The sequence below is a fragment of the Heterodontus francisci genome, chromosome 32 (genome assembly GCF_036365525.1).
Source record: "Heterodontus francisci isolate sHetFra1 chromosome 32, sHetFra1.hap1, whole genome shotgun sequence".
In the NCBI taxonomy this organism is placed as follows: domain Eukaryota; kingdom Metazoa; phylum Chordata; class Chondrichthyes; order Heterodontiformes; family Heterodontidae; genus Heterodontus; species Heterodontus francisci.
This window is the reverse complement of record NC_090402.1, coordinates 51,205,763-51,224,237: the sequence shown is the minus strand read 5'-3', so window position 1 is coordinate 51,224,237 and position 18,475 is coordinate 51,205,763. Positions and strand designations below refer to the sequence as shown.

The window sequence follows — 18,475 nt, the reverse complement described above, 5'->3', positions numbered from 1 at the left end:
TATTCCCCTTAGTTCTGGAATCTGTCACCAGAGGAAATTGTTTCTCTGTATCTACCCTATTAATGACTTTAATCATTTAAATACCACAATTCGATTATCCCTTAATCTTCTACACTCAAGGGGTTACAAGCCTAGTCTATCTAATCTGTCTTCATAATTTAACCCTTTTAGCTCTGGTATGATTCTGGTGAATTTCCACTGCACCCCCTCCAAGGCCAAAATGTTCTTCCTGACATTCAATTCTATTTATTTATTTCCACACTCTCTAGCCTGAGTGTACCTTGGCTAACTGTAACTTTTCCATCATTGTCCCAGCGGCAGTTCAGTGCAGAGTAGGAATTAAACCTAAGCCACATATGGCTCTATGCTACACTAACGGTGCACTCACCAGGCCAGCTATTGGGTTAATGATAGGTTGTTGGACTTTGAATAGAGATGGTGGCCCTAAAATTCCAAGGCTGGAGGAGGTGGGAGGCACCCTGATGCAATTGCTCCCACCTGCAGCCTCTGTTGCTGGCCCTGCTTGTGGGGGTCAAGGAGCGGGACCAACCGGACAGGGGGAGGTGATAGCACCAGAAAGGTGAAAGTCCTGTCCCAGATATAGTAAGAAGAGATTTAATGGTTTATGGTTAATGCCCCAATCCAGGCTTGGAGCCCCAGGTGGGCCCAAGTCTGCTGTTCCAAGCAAGGTACAGCTGGTGACATCAGGTGTCCCTGCACAGACTCTATGGCAGGTCCTCACTAAGTGTCAGGGTGCATGAACTCCTGACTTAAGGAATTCCTGCCTTCACCTTCCACTACTGGCCTTGTCGGGGTTACTGAAGGCTCCACTGACACACACTTCTCCTGGAAAGGTGCAGTTAAGGCCTAGGATTGGGTGTGGATCTGTCTAGCGAACCTACAGTTGGGTTCTGGCACACCAACACAGATTGCTGACCCAGCTTTGTCCATCCCTTCTAGTGTGGCTGAGTATGAACCAAGGCCGCTATGACTGGCACTCTCAGTCATCATCTACTCCCCTCCTTTTACATTATGTACTATATGATGGGCAAGCACTAAGCCCATAGCCTGATCAGGCACCCCTGTAAATGCTCTTTAGTCAAGGGTAACCTGAGGGAGTTTCCCTACTCATCTCTGACTGATGAAATGGTTGATATCAGTAGCTGATTGTGTGGCGAGCAAGAGGAGTATGACTCTGCCCTGCAGTTACACTGACTACAACCAAAATGCAAACAGAATGTGCCAGTCTGCCCCCTCATTGCTCAGTATGTAACAGTGTAAAATGCTGTAAGGTTGGATTCTGTCTACTCAGGGTGATGTACGCACTTGTTGAGGTCCCTGGGGTTGTGGAACAGGTAGAGTCCAGCTTGCTCATATCCAATGACCTGCAGAAAGTCTCTGAAATGGGGCTGGTTCCAGAGAGTTGCCACCTCTTTCTCCGTCAGTTTAGGGCACACCGTGGGGGATGACTGAAACTTTTCCAGCTGGAACAGAACAAAGAGCAGAAGGGTAACTGTCAAGAACCAAAGTAGCACAGTGATAGAGACATAATTAACCTGCTTGGGGCCATCCTCACTCTTTCAATGGGAATCATCTTCATCACCCTATTGGAATAAAGGCTAGTTGTTTGGGGGGACCATTTGCTGAGATGTGTTGTAATGAGGTTGCAGTTCCACATACACTCTCCTACTTCCACATCACACCAAATTTCAAGACCAGCATCATCAGGACAGCTCATTTTAACCTAAGCACAGACATCTAACCCCCCTCTCTGATGAATACCTGCAGACCAGTGCAAAAGAATGGATGTGTTAAATCTTCATTCTTAATTCATCACTTTCCTTCCACCTTTAGAACACATTAAAGTAGTACAATTCAGGAGGGGGAGGGCACCTTTGCAGAGTAGCCAGGACACCAGTTATCAGAACCGATCTACAAAAGACAATGCTGTGTGCTGTGGTTCTGGACAAAATATAGGAACATAGGAACAGGAGGAGATTATTCAGCCCCTCAAGCCTATTCCACCAATCAGTTGGATCATGGCTGATCTGTACCTCAACTCCATTTACCTGCCTTTGATCCATAACTTATGATACCCTTACCTAACAAAAATCACCAATTGTCCCACAGCATATACAGTCCATTTTGGGGAGAGAGTTCAGGTCTCCACTATCCTTTATGTGAAAAAATGCTATCTGATTTCCTCCTGAATGGTCAAGCTCTAATTTTAAGATTATGCTTCTTGTTCTGAATTCCCCCACCAGAGGAAATAGTTTCTCTGCGTTTACTCTATTGAATCCTTTTATAATTTTAAACACCTCAATGATAATTTTAAATACCCCTCAATCTTCTATACGCAAAAGAATACAAGACAACTTTATGCAACTGGTGCATTCTCCATGGCAATGCCTCTACCAATCAGAGTTTACTTGCCAACCAATCAGCACTCTCTTCTCATGCAGTATAAGTTGTTGTTTTCTCTTACATTGGTTATTCTTGCGTATTGTCCTGATGAGTGCAAGACGAAAAGCTTCGACAACATGTCTCTATTTTTAGCAATTCTCAAGTTCTGTACTGCCAAATGACTAATCATAAATTTCACGATTTCATACATTTAAATCATAAATTTAATGGTGTCACAACAAACCATGAAAATGTTCTATTTAAAACAAAAAAAAAATTCTGGTTTCAACTGGTATTTATTGTATACTCAAAAACTATTGTAAAAAGCTGACTATAAACAGAATAACCGCCATGTATGACCTAACAAAACATTGGAGTTTGTAAAAACAGTATACCACCATTACTATGCAGAATTTGGCTTCCAAATTCTTTCACTCGATGTGCTGCAGTAAAGGTTGTGGCCGTTTTTGATTTGCTCATTCTGGCATTCTCACTTGTTTGCTAATACCTGAGACTGCTACTCTCAAAACTGTATTGGAAGCCTCCCTCATCTACCAATCAACAAGTTGAGCCCTATGTCAATCAGTAAAACAAGCAAAGTTTGCAACATGGCTGATTTCATGGAGGACCTGAGATTTCAGGATTTGTGATGCATTTTTCACAGCCATGAATTTGGTAGGGTGCTACTCATAATTCAATTGTTTTAGCCCTGGAATCATTCTGTATATATAGTTTTATATGTATTAGAAAAATCCTGAGTAGTGTACACACTTCCTGTTCATAAATCTCACTTACTGTTCATCATATTGTTTGTGTCAATATTTACCATTATAAATTGCTATCCAACATTTCCCATTCAATTTTACCATCTTAAATTTCATGCTGTAGCTTGAGAATCTGGCCACTAATTGGTGGTGTGGGTTGAATGTCTGAAGCCTCTCTCCCAACTCTCTTGCTTTCTTGTATAAAGAAAAATTGATATTCATCAACTAACTGTGGCCAATGCCAATGGAACTTACAAGTGAGAAATGAATAACTGCCAAGACAGCTGAAAATTTTTTTTTATTCATTCATGGGATGTGGGCGTCGCTGGCCAGGCCAGCATTTATTGCCCATCCCTAACTGCCCTTGAGAAGGTGGTGGTGAGCTGCCTTCTTGAACCGCTGCAGTCCATGTGAGGTAGGTACACCCACAGTGCTGTTAGGAAGGGAGTTCCAGGATTTTGACCCAGCGACAGTGAAGGAACGGCGATATAGTTCCAAGTCAGGATGGTGTGTGACTTGGAGGGGAACTTGCAGGTGGTGGTGTTCCCATGCATTTGCTGCCCTTGCCCCATGTGCAAGAAGTAGTAACTTTGACAGCACATATGAACATAGGTATTTCTAGATGTAAAAAGACCAAGGTCCATCCAGTTTGCCTCCTACCATCCTAGGAGTCGTATGATACAACGACAATAGGGTTGTTGACTAATTGTTGCAATGAATATCTATCAATTAGTGTACAACAGGCCCAGGCATGAGGTGAGGAAAACCCCCACTGGTGGAGAACTTGAGGAACCATAGGTCCAAAGTCATCTGCTCCTTCCAAGCTCACAACACTCGGTATATGTCATGTCTCAAATTCTTCACATACTGTTTTCCAAAATGTTATTTTCAGAAATAAATCTATCTAATTTGTTTCTGAATGAATCAATATTGTTTCCATTGTCTCCCTGGGGTGTCAGTTCCACAGATTAAACACCCGTTCACAAGTAAAATGTTTCCACAGGACAGTTTTGAATTTAACCTCCTTCAAGACCGACCATATCCTCTGTTTCTATTGTTCAGGGCAAGGTGAAATAGCTTGTCATGGTCGACATTATTGTGTTCCTAGAGAATCCATAGTATTTTTATACTGGATACAAAGTTCCAGTTCTAACTTATCACTAGGCAACAATTTCTTGAACCAACAAAAGCTGAGGAGGGACGTTAGGTAAAATCTCTGAGTGAGTGGGTACTAAGGAATATCAAACCAATTATAGCTGGTTGAGAATTCTGTAAGCTGAAACAGAGTACCCGGTCTTGGTCCCAACCGCCTCCTCTTCACTATGGACGTCCAATCACTCTACACCTCCATCCCCCACCAGGGTGGTTTGAGGGCTCTCCGCTTCTTCCTGGAACAGAGGCCCAACCAGTCCCCATCCACCAACACCCTCCTCCACCTGGCTGAACTTGTTCTCACATTGAACAACTTCTCCTTCAACTCCATGCATTTCCTTCAAATAAAAGGTGTCGCTATGGGTACCCGCATGGGTCCTAGTTATGCCTGTCTTTTTGTGGGATATGTCGAGCATTCTTTGTTCCAGTCCTACTCAGGCCCCCTCCCCCAACTCTTTTTCCGGTACATTGATGACTGTATCGGTGCCGTTTCCTGCTCCCGCCCCGAACTAGAAAACTTTATCAACTTTGCTTCCAATTTCCACCCTTCTCTCACCTTTACATGGTCCATCTCTGACACTTCCCTTCCCTTCCTCGACTTCTCTGTCTCCATCTCTGGGGATAGGTTGTCTACCAATATCCATTATAAGCCCACTGACTCCCACAGCTACCTCGACTACACTTCTTCACACCCTACCTCCTGTAAGGACTCCATTCCATTCTCCCAGTTTCTCCGTCTCCGACGCATCTGCTCTGATGATGCTACCTTCCATGACGGTGCTTCTGATATGACCTCCTTTTTCCTCAACCGAGGATTTCCCCCCACTGTGGTTGACAGGGCCCTCAACCGTGTCCGACCCATTCCCCGCACCTCTACCCTCACCCCTTCCCCTCCCTCCCAGAACCGTGACAGGGTTCCCCTTGTCCTCACTTTTCATCCCACCAGCCTCCATATCCAAAGGATCATCCTCCGCCATTTTCGCCACCTCCAGCGTGATGCCACTACCAGTCGCATCTTCCCCTCCCTTCCCCTGTCAGCATTCCGAAGGGATCGTTCCCTCCGCGACACCCTGGTCCACTCCTCCATTACCCCCACCACCTCGTCCCCGTCCCAGGGCACCTTCCCTTGCAATCGCAGGAGGTGTAATACCTGCCCATTTACCTCCTCTCTCCTCACTATCCCAGGCCCCAAACACTCCTTTCAGGTGAAGCAGCGATTTACTTGTACTTCTTTCAATGTAGTATACTGTATTCGCTGCTCACAGTGTGGTCTCCTCTACATTGGGGAGACCAAGCGCAGACTGGGTGACCGCTTTGCGGAACATCTCCGCTCAGTCCGCAAGCAGGACCCTGAGCTTCCGGTTGCTTGCCATTTCAACACTCCCCCCTGCTCTCATGCTCACATCTCTATCCTGGGATTGCTGCAGTGTTCCAGTGAACATCAACGCAAGCTCGAGGAACAGCATCTCATCTACCGATTAGGCACACTACAGCCTGCCGGACTGAACATTGAGTTCAATAATTTCAGAGCATGACAGCCCCCCACTTTACTTTCATTTTTAGTCATTTTTAGTTATTTTTTCTTCCTTCTTTTTTTTTTACATTCCTTTTTTACAATCTTTTTTTGCATTTATTTCATTTCATCTTAGTTTGTTCAGTTTGCTTACCCACTGCTTTTTTCAGGTTGTTTTTCTTCAGGTTTGCACTTGCTGCTGTTCAATATTCAGTATATTCACACCTAATCTGTACTAATGCTTTGTCTTTCAACACACCATTAACATATTGTTTGCCTTTGCTCCGTGACCTTTTGGTCAGCTATGTGGCCTGGTCCAATCTGCACCTTCTCCTTTGTTATCTCTTGCCCAACCCCCACCTCACTTGTTTATAATCTGTGACTTTTCTAATATTTGTCAGTTCCGAAGAAGGGTCACTGACCCGAATCGTTAACTCTGCTTCTCTTTCCACAGATGCTGCCAGACCTGCTGAGTGAATCCAGCATTTCTTGTTTTTGTTTCAGATTTCCAGCATCCGCAGTATTTTGCTTTTATTATACCCGGTCTCTGACCTGCTCTTGTAGCTACGGTTTTTTTGTGGCTGTCTCAGTTACGTCTCTGGTCCATGGTGACCCCAGGATGTTGATGGTAGGGTATTCGGTGATGGTAATGCCCTTAAATGTCATTAGGAGATGGTTTGACACTCTCTTGTTGGAAATGGTCATCGCCTGGCACTTGTGTGTTGCAAATGTTACTTCTCACTTATCACCCGAAGCCTGAATGTTGTCCAAGACTTGCTACATGTGGCCATGGACCGCTTCATTATCTCGGGAGTTGGGAATGGAACTGAACATTGTGCAATCATCAGCGATCATCCCCACTTATGATGGATGGAAGGGCATTAATGAAGCATCTGAAGATGGAGGCTGAGGGGAAATTCGATTGAAATATATAAAATTATGAGGGACCTCAATAGAGTTAGGATTGACCTAGCTCCCTTTGCAGAGAGGTCAATAACCAAGGGGCATAGATTTAAAGTAATTGGCAGATGGATTAGAGGAGAGTTAAGGTGAATGTTCTTCACCCAGAAGGCGGTGGAGGTCTGGAACTCACTGCCTGAAAAGGTGGTAGAGGCAGAAACCTTATCACATTTAAAAAAACACTTGAATATGCACTTGAAGTTCTGTAACCTACAAGGCTACGGACCAAGAGCTGGAAAGTGGGAACAGGATGGATCATTCATTTTCAGCAGGCACAGACACAATGGACTGAAGACCTCCTTCTGTTTTGAATTTTCTAGGTTTCTATGATTTGACCTAGGACACTACCCTGAAGAACTCATGCAGTGATGCACTGGGGCTGAGAGGAATGGCCTCCAACAACCACAACCATCTTCTTTTGTGCTATTCCCATGGACTTCAGTTTTACTGGGGCTCCTTGATGCCAAACTCAGTCAAATGCTGCCTTGATGACAGGGGAGGTCACTCTCACCTCACCTCTGGAATTCAGCTCTTTTGTCCATGTTTGGACAAAGGTTGTAATGAGGTCAGGAGCTGAATGGCCCTGGCGGAACCCAAACTGAGAATTGGTGATCAGGTTCTTAATGAGTAAATGACACTTGATAGCACTGTCCATGACACCTTCCATGGCTTTGCTGATGATTTAGAGTAGACTGATGGGGTGGGAATTGGCTGGATTGGATTTGTCCTGCTTTTTGTGGACAGGACTTAACTGGGCAATTTTCCACATTGTCAAGATAGATGCCAGTGTTGTAGGTGTACTGGAACAGCTTGGCTAGAGACACGCATAGTTCTGCAGCATAAGTCTTCAGCATTACAGCTAGCATGTTGTCAGAGTCCATAACCTTTGCAGTATCCAGTGCCTTCAGCTGTTTCTTGATATCACGTGGAGTGAACTGAATTAGCTGAAGACTGGCATCTGTGATGCTGGGGACTTCAGGAGGAGGGCGAAATGGTTCATTCACTTAGCCCTTTCGTAAATGCTTCAGCCTTGTCTTCTGCACTCACATGCTGGACTCTGCATTGAGGATGGAGATGGTCATGGAGTGTCCTCCTCCCGACTGTTGATTAATTGTCCACCGCCATTGACAATTGGATGTGACAGGATTACAGAGCTTTGATCTGATCCGTTGGTTGTGGGAGTGCTTAGATCTGTCTACAGTATGCTGCTTCCACTGTTTAACATGCATATAATCCAGCGCTATAGGGTTTTCCAGGGTTACCCTCATTTTTAGGTATGCCTTGTTCCGCTCCTGGCATTCTCTTCTACACTCCTCATTAAACCAAGGTTGGTTTGATAGCAATGGTGGAATGAGGGATATGCCGGGCCATGAAGTTACAGGTTAATACAATTCGTCTGCTCCTGTTGGCCTTCAGTTCCTCATGGATGCCCAGTTTTGAGCTGCTAGATCTGCTCTGAATCTATCCCATTTAGCACGATGGTAATGCCACACAACATGATGGAGTGTATCCTCAGTGTGAATATGGGACTTCACTTCCATAGAACTGTGTGGTGGTCACCTCTACCAATACTGTCATGGATAGATGCAGGTAGATTGGTGAGGATGAGGTCAAGTAGGTTTTTTCCTCTTGTTGGTTCTCTCACCACCTGATATAGGCCCAGCCTGTCGATGTACTGAAGTTCCCCAGAGTACACCTGTAACCTTGTTCCGTTCTGTGTTTCTTCCAAGTGGTGATCAAAATGACGAGTGCTGATTCATCAACTAAGGGAGGGGATAGGTGGTAATCAGCAGGAGGTTTCCTTGCCTGTGTTTGATCTAATGCCATGAAACTTCATGGGGTCCGGAGTAAATGTTGAGGATTCCCAGGGCCATTCCCTCAGAATTGTATACTACTGTTCTGCCTCCTCTGGTGGGTCTACCCTGCCAGTGGGACAGAACATGTCCAGGGATGGCAATGAAGCAATTTGGGAAGTTGGCTGCAAGGTATAATTCAGTGAGTATGCCATGTCAGACTGTTGCTTGATTAGTCTGTAGGACAGCTCTCCCTAATTTGGCACAAGTCCCCAGATGTTAGAGAGGAGGACTTTGCAGGGTCAACTGGGCGGGGTGTGTCTTTGTTACATCCAAGTCCAATGTCTAGGTCAATCTGTCCTGATTTGTTCTTATTATGCTTTTCGGTAGCATTTTTTACAACTGAAGAGCTTGCTAGGCCAGACAAGAGACAACCACATTGCTGTGGGTCTGGACTTATGTATAAGTCTGACCAAGTAAGGATGGGAGGAATCCCTCCCAAAAAAGGACATTAATGAACCAGATGGATTTTTATGAGAATCTAGTAGTTTCATGTTGACCTTTACTGATACTAACTTTTTATTCCAAATGCATTTAGTTCATTGAATTTAAATCATATCACCACATCATCAGTCCAGGCCTCTGGATTACCAGTCCAGTGACATAACCACTAAGCTATCGTACCTCTAATGATTCCTAGAATTTGGCAAGTGCAGCACTATCCAGCTCCTGTTATGAAATTCAGTCACCTGGTTGATATGGAGATGTATGAGCTCTATGCTAGAATGGGAGGTGATGGAGGCAGATGAGTTGAGGTAGGAGGTGACTTTGATTGCTACTGGCCTGTTGTCTGCTGATGTTCTTCTAGCAGTAAAAGTGACCATGAGGCTGTTGGATTGTTGTAAAAACCCAACTGGTTCACTAATATCCTTTAGGGAAGAAAACCTGCCACCCATACCCGGTTTGGGCCTGTATGTGACTCCAGTCCCACACCAACATGGTTGATTCCTAACTGTTCTCTGAGTAGCCTAGCAAGATACTCAATTGTATCTAACCTCTCCAAAGAAAAAGAGACCCATCACCACCTTCACAAGCCATCTAGAGTGGGGCAATAAATGCCAGTCTAGCCAGTGATTCTCACATTTCGAGAGCGAAATTTAAAAAAAAACATGCTTACAACATTTCGAGGGCTGCTTTGTCCCTTTCTGATCAGAAAGAGGCAGGAAGCAAAGGCCAGACATGTTCCTCTTTTTCTCAGCAACAGGAATAAGCACTGGAGAGCTGGAATTCCTGGATCCCATCTTGTCCCCATAGCAACAGGGCAACAGGCCCTTGCAGTATTTCTGCAAAGTTACATTTCTGCCCTAGACTCCTGATGCAAGGCACTCCCAGGAGTAAGCTTGCACCGGGGGTCATGTCTGGTAAAAGGATATTGATCTAAAGCCAGAAATACAGGTGGGTTCAGGTCACTGCAGCTGAATGCACGGAGCTTGGGGCACACAGGAATATTGTCCCAAATAACCAAAGCTCCAACAGGCTGAGGTAACCCATAAGTCCTCTGAATTTCAACTCCTCTATAATTAACAAATAACTTATTGTCTTTGCTCAGAACCTCAAGTTCTATTGAAATGACTCCATATTGAGGAGATATAAATGCAATCTGTTCTGCAGGGCAATGACTCTATGTAAAGAAATATTTTTTGCCTATGTAACCTAACTCTGCCTACTCTTCATCATTGTATAAACCTCAGTCATATCCCCACTAAGCTCCTGTTTGTCCAAAGCAAGGGAACCTAACTCTTGGAGTCTGCCCTCACAAATAAATGCTTGAAGATTGAGGGGATGAAATTCAACTTCAGTGGGGGTGCAAACAGGTGGTAACAGATTGGACCATTCTTGACCCTGCCCAAATTTCCTTTCTATTGACTACAACATGGGTGATCCACTACTGCCTGATTTATGCCCCTCCTGAAGTCAAATTTTATTCCCTCCTCCCTTGGGTATCATCTAGCTCATTCTGCTTTGCACCATCTTAGAGCCTCAGCACTTTTTGCCGTGTGTGGGGGCCAAAACTGTACATGATGGTTATATAACTAGGACCCTACCAAATTAACAGCCATGAAAAATGGACCACGGACCGTGAAATCTTGGGTCCTCTGTGAACTCGGCCATTTTCTGAACTTTGTACGTTTTATTCATTGACACAAGACTCACCTCGCTGATGGTTGGGCATGTTGCGAATATCACATGTTTTAGTGACTGACAAAGGGCTCACCTCGCTGATTGATAGATGAGGGAGGGCTTCCGGTACAGTTTTGAGAGAAGCAGTCTCAAGTATTAACAGACAAGTGAGAATGTCAGAATGAGCAAATCAAAAATGGCCACAACCATTACTGTAGCACATCGAGTGAAAGAATTTGGAATCCAAATTCTGCATGTCAATGACGGTATACCATTTTGTAGAAACTCCAATGTTATGTTGGATCACATACGGCGGGCAATGATTCAGCGCCACTTAGGGTCCGAAAGCCATCGCAACAGACAGAGAGCATTTGACACTGCAGTCTGGAAAACAAACATGCAAAAAAAAGGCAACAATTTCTTCTCTTTTTAAGAAGTCAACAGCTCAGAAAATTGTCAGTTGGTTACAAAGGAACTTGTGGATGCTTTTGCAAGTGCCAACATACCATTGGAAAAACTCGATCACCCAAAGCTGCGGGTATTCATTTAACGTAATGTGCAAAATGGTGGCTGCTGCCAAATGCAAATAAACTATGGGACTACTTACCGAAGGCTTTTGCTACACGTTGTGAGAAGATGAAGTCTCAGATTAATGTAAGTGAGTCTCCATGATCAAATTCAACCACTGACTTCAGTGGGTCAAGAATGTGACCTGTTTATAGTCAGCCTTTTACAATAGTTTTTGAGTATATTATAAATGCCATTTGAAACCAGAAACCTCCCTTCTCTTCTTTTGTTTTAAAAAGATCATTTTCATGGTTTGTTGCGACACCATGAAATTTACGATTTAAATATGTGAAATTGTGAATTTCACGATTCTTAAAATGCCATGATCGTGAAATTTGTAAAATTTGACCGGGTTTGGTAGGGCCCCATATATAACCTAATCTCTTTGTTTAGTACTTGGTCCTAACAATACACGCTAAAACCCTTTTTGCCATCCCTTTTGTCCCCCAATGACTCAACAACAATTACTCCCTACACCCCTCCTCAGGTCTCCTTCTTGATCCTTCATCCTAACCAGCACCCTCTGTATGACAGCAGAATGCCTGGAGTATAACTCTGCATTTGTGCACATGAAGGCACATCTGCTGCACACCAGCCAAATTCCCTGAGTCATCTAGGTCAGCCTGTAACCTATTCATTTGGTCCAAATATCTCACCTTGTATACAATTTTCTGTCATCTGCAGATTTAAAAACAATGTCATTTGTATTTTTATCTAAGTCATTAACTGAAATGATGAGCTACTCTTACAGAAAGTTGCATAGGCAATGCCACCTTTGGCTGCATAAATGATGGATAATGATGTATGTCCTGGGGCCTTATAGGATAATAACAACTAACATTTGTGTACAGCCTTTAATACAGGAAACCATTGCAAGAGGAACGGACACTCGGCTGTGGGAGGAGAGGTGAGAAAGGCAACCAGAACCTTGGGCAAAGAGCTTTGATTGAAGGAAGCTTTTAGAGGCGGAGATGAGGAGGGGCTTCTTTGCGTGGGGAGGTGTTTGACAGTCTGGGGCCTCAGTGGGACAGTGCCCTGCCATTGGTGCTGGAATAGAAGAGAAATGCACAGAAGGCTAACATCAAGGAATTGGGGAGGAAGTGAGGTAATATAAGGCTGCTGATACATACTAATGACTTAAATTTGGATGTGGACAATTTCAAAATTTGTGCAGGACACAAAACCTGGAAGCTTGTGAACTGTGAGGAGGATAGTGATAGACTTCAGAGGACACAGACAGGCTGGTGGAATGGGCGGACAAGTGTCAGATGAAATTTAATGCACAGAAGTGTGAAGTGATTCATTTTGGTAGGAAGAATGAGGAGTGGCAATATAAATTAAAGGGTACAATTCTAAAAGGAGATACAGGAACAGAGAGACCTGGGGGTATCTGTGCACATAACATTGAAGGTTGCAGGGCAGGTTGAGAAAATGCTTAATAAAGCTTATGGGATCCTGGGCTTTATAAATAGGGGTGTAGGGTACAAGAGCAAGGAAGTTAAGATAAACCTTTATAAAACATTGCTTTGGCCTCAACTGGAGTACTGTGAGCAGTTCAGGCCACCACACTTTAGGAAGGATGTGAAGGTATTAGAGCCGGCGCAGAAGAGATTCATGCAAATGGTTCCAGGGATGAGGAACTTCAGTTACGTGGATAGGTTAGAAAAAGTGGGACTGTTCTCCTTGGAGAAGGGAAGGTGAAGAGGAGGTTTGATAGAGGTGTTCAAAATCACGAGGGGTCTGGACAGAATAGACAGGGAGAAAGTGTTCCCATTGGCGGAAGGATCCAGAACCAGAGGACACTGCTTTAAGGTGATTGGCAAAAGAAGGAATGGTGACATGAGGAAAACTTTTTTATGCAGAGAGTGGTTAGGATCTGGAATGCACTGCCTGAGGGTGTGGTGAAGGCAGATTCAATTGTAGTTTTCAAAGGGGAATTGGATAATTATCTGAACAGAGAACATTTGCAGTACTATGGGGAAAAGGTGGGGAGTGAGACTAGGAGAGTTGCTCTTGCAGAGAGCTGGCACAAACACAACGGGCTGAATGGCCTTCTTCTGTGCTGTAACCATTCTATGATTCTATAGAGGGGGAGGGTTATTTGGTTCTTCCAAAACCATTCATTCTAGGTTCCACAAAAGCAAAATACTGCAGATGTTGGAAATCTAAAATCAAACCAGAAAATGTTGGAAATAATCAGCAGGCAGCATCTGTGGAGAGAGACAAACAGAGTTTCAGATTGATGACATTTCGTCAGAACTGGAAATAAATTTAGAGTATTACAGGTTTAATCAAATAGAGAGGCAGGGACAGAGGAGAGAAAAGAACAAAAGGGAAGGTCTGTGATAGGGTGGAAGGCAGTAGAGATTAAATGACAAAAGGGATGATGGTGCACGGCTACAGGGACTGGTAATGGGACAAGTAAAGAAATAAACAATGTGTCTAGAGGAGGTGTAAATGAGAATATCAGGATCAGCATCAACAGCTGCATCTAATAAACTGGGACACAGCTTATGATCTGAAATTGTTGAATTGAGTATTGAGTCTGGAAGGCAGTAAAGTGCTTAATCAAAAAATGAGGTGCTGTTCCTTGAGCTTCCATTGCACTTCATTAGAACACTGCAGGAGGCCGAGGTAGGAGTGGGAGTCGGACAGAGAATTAAATGATAGGCGACCGAAAGTTCAGGGTTACGCTTACGGATTGAACAGAGGTGTTTCACAAAGCGGTCACCTCATCTGCATTTGGTCTTCCCAATGTAGAGCCGACTGCATCATGAGCAGTGAATACAGTATAATAAATTGAAAGAAAGACAAGTAAATCGCTGCTCCACATGGAAGGAGTGTTTGTGGCCTAAGGCGGTGAGAAGGGAGGAGGTGAAAGTTGCATCTCCTGCGCTTGTATGGGAAGATGGCGTGGGAAGGGGCGGAGTGTTTGGGAGTGATTGAGGAGTGGACTAGGGTGTTGCAGAGGGAACGGTCCCTTCAGAATGCTGAAAAAGGGAGGGGAGAGGAAGATGTGTTTGATGGTGGTGTCACGCTGGAGGTGGCAGAAATAACAGAGGATGACCTGTTGAAGGGGGGGTGGAAGGTGTGGATTATGGGAGACCTATGGTAATTCTGGGGGAAGAGCATCCTTCAGTCCCACTTCCTGTAAGGACTCCATTCCATTCTCTCAGTTTCTCCATCTCTGTCACATCTGTTCTGGCGATGACACTTTTCACAATGGAGCTTCTGCTATGTCTTCCTGTTTCTTCAACTGAGCATTTATGTCTACCATGGGAGACAGGATCCTTGACCATGTTCGTTCCATTTCCCTTCCCACCATCCAAGGCTCCTTCCAGGTGAAACAGCGATTTACGTGTACTTCATCCAATTTAGTATGCTGCATTCACTGCTCACAATGCGGTCTCCTCTGCAGTGGGAAGACCAAACGCTGATTGGGTGAGTGCTTTGCTGAACACCACCATTCAGTCCACAAGCGTGACCCTGGGCTTCTGGTCACCTAGCATTTTAATTTTCTGCTCTGCTGCAACTCTAATGTCTCTGTCCTAAGTCTCCTGCACTGTTCCAATGGGGCTCAATGTAAGCTCAAGGAACATCACCTCATCTTTTGATTAAGCACCTTACTGCCTTCCGGACTTAATATTCTGTCCAACAATTTCAGATCATAACCTCTGTCTCAGTTTTTTGGACAGCAGCTGTTGGTGCTGATTCTGCTTTTCCCATTTACACCTCCTCTAGACACATCTTTTGTTTCTTTACTTGTTTCATTTCCATCTCCTTTTGCCTAGTACCATCATCTCTTTTGTCATTTAATCTCTCCTGCCCTGCACCCTATCACAGACCTTCCTGTTTGCTATTTCCCAACCTCCCCCTCTCCCAGTCTCACTACTTGCCTAAAACCTGGCACATCTCAAACTTTTTCCAGTCTGATGAATGTTAGCTCTGCTTCTCTCCAAGCAAATGCTGCATGACCTGCTAAGTATTTCCAGCATGTTCTGTTTTGATTCTAGATTCTACTTCAGTGTGGAGAGGATAATGAATGAAGAAGGAGGCATGTTAATAAAACCACATGGGCTATTATGCTCTCCATTGCTTCATCTTCAGAGCTGAGAAACAAGTAGCATTGACCTCATGTGGGCAGAGAGTAAAACCATCACCAACTAACCATCACCATCCCCTGTGGACAGAGAGTAAAACCATCACCAACTAACCATCACCATCCCCTGTGGGCAGAGAGTAAAACCATCAACAACTAACCATCACCATCCCCTGTGGGCAGAGAGTAAAACCATCACCAACAACCCATCACCATCCCCTGTGGACAGAGAGTAAAACCATCACCAACTAACCATCACCATCCCCTGTGGGCAGAGAGTAAAACCATCAACAACTAACCATCACCATCCCCTGTGGGCAGAGAGTAAAACCATCACCAACAACCCATCACCATCCCCTGTGGACAGAGAGTAAAACCATCACCAACTAACCATCACCATCCCCTGTGGGCAGAGAGTAAAACCATCAACAACTAACCATCACCATCCCCTGTGGGCAGAGAGTAAAACCATCACCAACAACCCATCACCATCCCCTGTGGGCAGAGAGTAAAACCATCAACAACAACCCATCACCATCCCCTGTGGGCAGAGAGTAAAACCATCACCAACAACCCATCACCATCCCCTGTGGGCAGAGAGTAAAACCATCACCAACAACCCATCACCATCCCCTGTGGGCAGAGAGTAAAACCATCAACAACAACCCATCACCATCCCCTGTGGGCAGAGAGTAAAACCATCACCAACAACCCATCACCATCCCCTGTGGGCAGAGAGTAAAACCATCACCAACAACCCATCACCATCCTCTGTGGGCAGAGAGTAAAACCATCACCAACAACCCATCACCATCCCCTGTGGGCAGAGAGTAAAACCATCACCAACTAACCATCACCATCCTCTGTGGGCAGAGAGTAAAACCATCAACAACTAACCATCACCATCCCCTGTGGGCAGAGAGTAAAACCATCACCAACAACCCATCACCATCCCCTGTGGGCAGAGAGTAAAACCATCAACAACTAACCATCACCATCCTCTGTGGGCAGAGAGTAAAACCATCAACAACTAACCATCACCATCCCCTGTGGGCAGAGAGTAAAACCATCAACAACTAACCATCACCATCCCCTGTGGGCAGAGAGTAAAACCATCAACAACTAACCATCACCATCCCCTGTGGGCAGAGAGTAAAACCATCAACAACTAACCATCACCATCCCCTGTGGGCAGAGAGTAAAACCATCAACAACTAACCATCACCATCCCCTGTGGGCAGAGAGTAAAACCATCAACAACTAACCATCACCATCCCCTGTGGGCAGAGAGTAAAACCATCAACAACTAACCATCACCATCCCCTGTGGACAGAGAGTAAAACCATCAACAACTAACCATCACCATCCTCTGTGGGCAGAGAGTAAAACCATCAACAACTAACCATCACCATCCCCTGTGGGCAGAGAGTAAAACCATCAACAACTAACCATCACCATCCCCTGTGGGCAGAGAGTAAAACCATCAACAACTAACCATCACCATCCCCTGTGGGCAGAGAGTAAAACCATCACCAACTAACCATCACCATCCTCTGTGGGCAGAGAGTAAAACCATCAACAACTAACCATCACCATCCCCTGTGGGCAGAGAGTAAAACCATCACCAACTAACCATCACCATCCTCTGTGGGCAGAGAGTAAAACCATCAACAACTAACCATCACCATCCCCTGTGGGCAGAGAGTAAAACCATCAACAACTAACCATCACCATCCCCTGTGGGCAGAGAGTAAAACCATCACCAACTAACCATCACCATCCTCTGTGGGCAGAGAGTAAAACCATCAACAACTAACCATCACCATCCTCTGTGGGCAGAGAGTAAAACATCACCAACTAACCATCACCATCCCCTGTGGGCAGAGAGTAAAATCATCACCAACCAACCATCACCATCCCCTGTGGGCAGAGAGTAAAGCCATCACCAACCACCCATCACCATCCCCTGTGGGCAGAGAGTAAAGCCATCACCAACCACCCATCACCATCCCCTGTGGGCAGAGAGTAAAACCATCACCAACCACCCATCACCATCCCCTGTGGACAGAGAGTAAAACCATCAACAACCACCCATCACCATCCCCTGTGGGCAGAGAGTAAAACCATCACCAACAACCCATCACCATCCCCTGTGGGCAGAGAGTAAAACCATCACCAACTAACCATCACCATCCCCTGTGGGCAGAGAGTAAAACCATCACCAACCACCCATCACCATCCCCTGTGGGCAGAGATTAATAATTTCTCGATCGTGAAGCAGGGTGAATGAATTTAGATTGTGTCCCAGCATCAGCTGGGGGAGAACTCTAAGGAACTTGTGGGGTGCTGACAGTGAAACACTGGATGCGGTGGTACATACCAAAGTGATCAGCTGTTCCAGTCTGTCACAGGTCAGCGGCAGAATCCAGATCAAGGCGTTCACACACTGAGAGCATACACTGAGATCTGAAACCAATACAAACAGATACTCACGATGAAGAAGGCCTGTTGGCTCATTTAATTTCACTTCAGAACCAACTGTGCTGCTTGACCACACTACCTGCACAGGCAGGGTCTCGGGTTTAAAGCCTGGCTACCTGACCCAAACCCGACTACACGTGTCAGGTTCGGGTCAGGTCTGTATTCCGAGTCGAGAATTCGGGTTCAGGTCGGGTTGGGCTGGAGAGTGCTGCCTCCGGGAACTCACGGGTTCGGGCTCACCCATGATTCCTCACAACTCCATCTGCAGGAATAGCCTGCTGCCGGAACGGATGAACAGGATCACAAGTATTATCATTTGGACAAGGTACAGCACAATAACATGTTTGATATCATTAAATTTATTGCGATATCCATGTCGGGTTAGGTCGGGTCCAGCCCGAAAAAAAAATTAAAGAACTCAAGCCCGGGTCGGGTTTGGGTTGGCTGTGGTCGGGTCGGGCCCGAGTCTGGTTTCAATTTTTATACTCGGGTGAACACCTCTCCTGAAAGGCAGAACCTCAGTCGTGCAAATGTCTGTCAGTCTAGGTCACCTGCTCATGTC

At 45.2% G+C, this 18,475-nt stretch overlaps 1 protein-coding gene across 4 annotated transcripts in view; it reads right to left on the bottom strand.

The window, feature by feature from the left end:
- The window catches only part of LOC137347803 (tetratricopeptide repeat protein 28-like), a 492,214-nt gene that overhangs the window by 25,534 nt on the left and 448,205 nt on the right, over positions 1-18,475 (bottom strand). For 3 of the 4 annotated variants that reach the window (XM_068012797.1, XM_068012799.1, XM_068012798.1), the window contains 2 exons: positions 17,813-17,898; positions 1,327-1,484 (listed from right to left, as the gene is read on the bottom strand). In XM_068012797.1, coding sequence (XP_067868898.1) covers positions 1,327-1,484; positions 17,813-17,898 — 244 coding nt within the window. Of the gene's footprint in view, positions 1-1,326; positions 1,485-11,065; positions 11,151-17,812; positions 17,899-18,475 lie in introns of those variants that run through there. The other variant, XM_068012800.1, reaches the window with a different exon arrangement.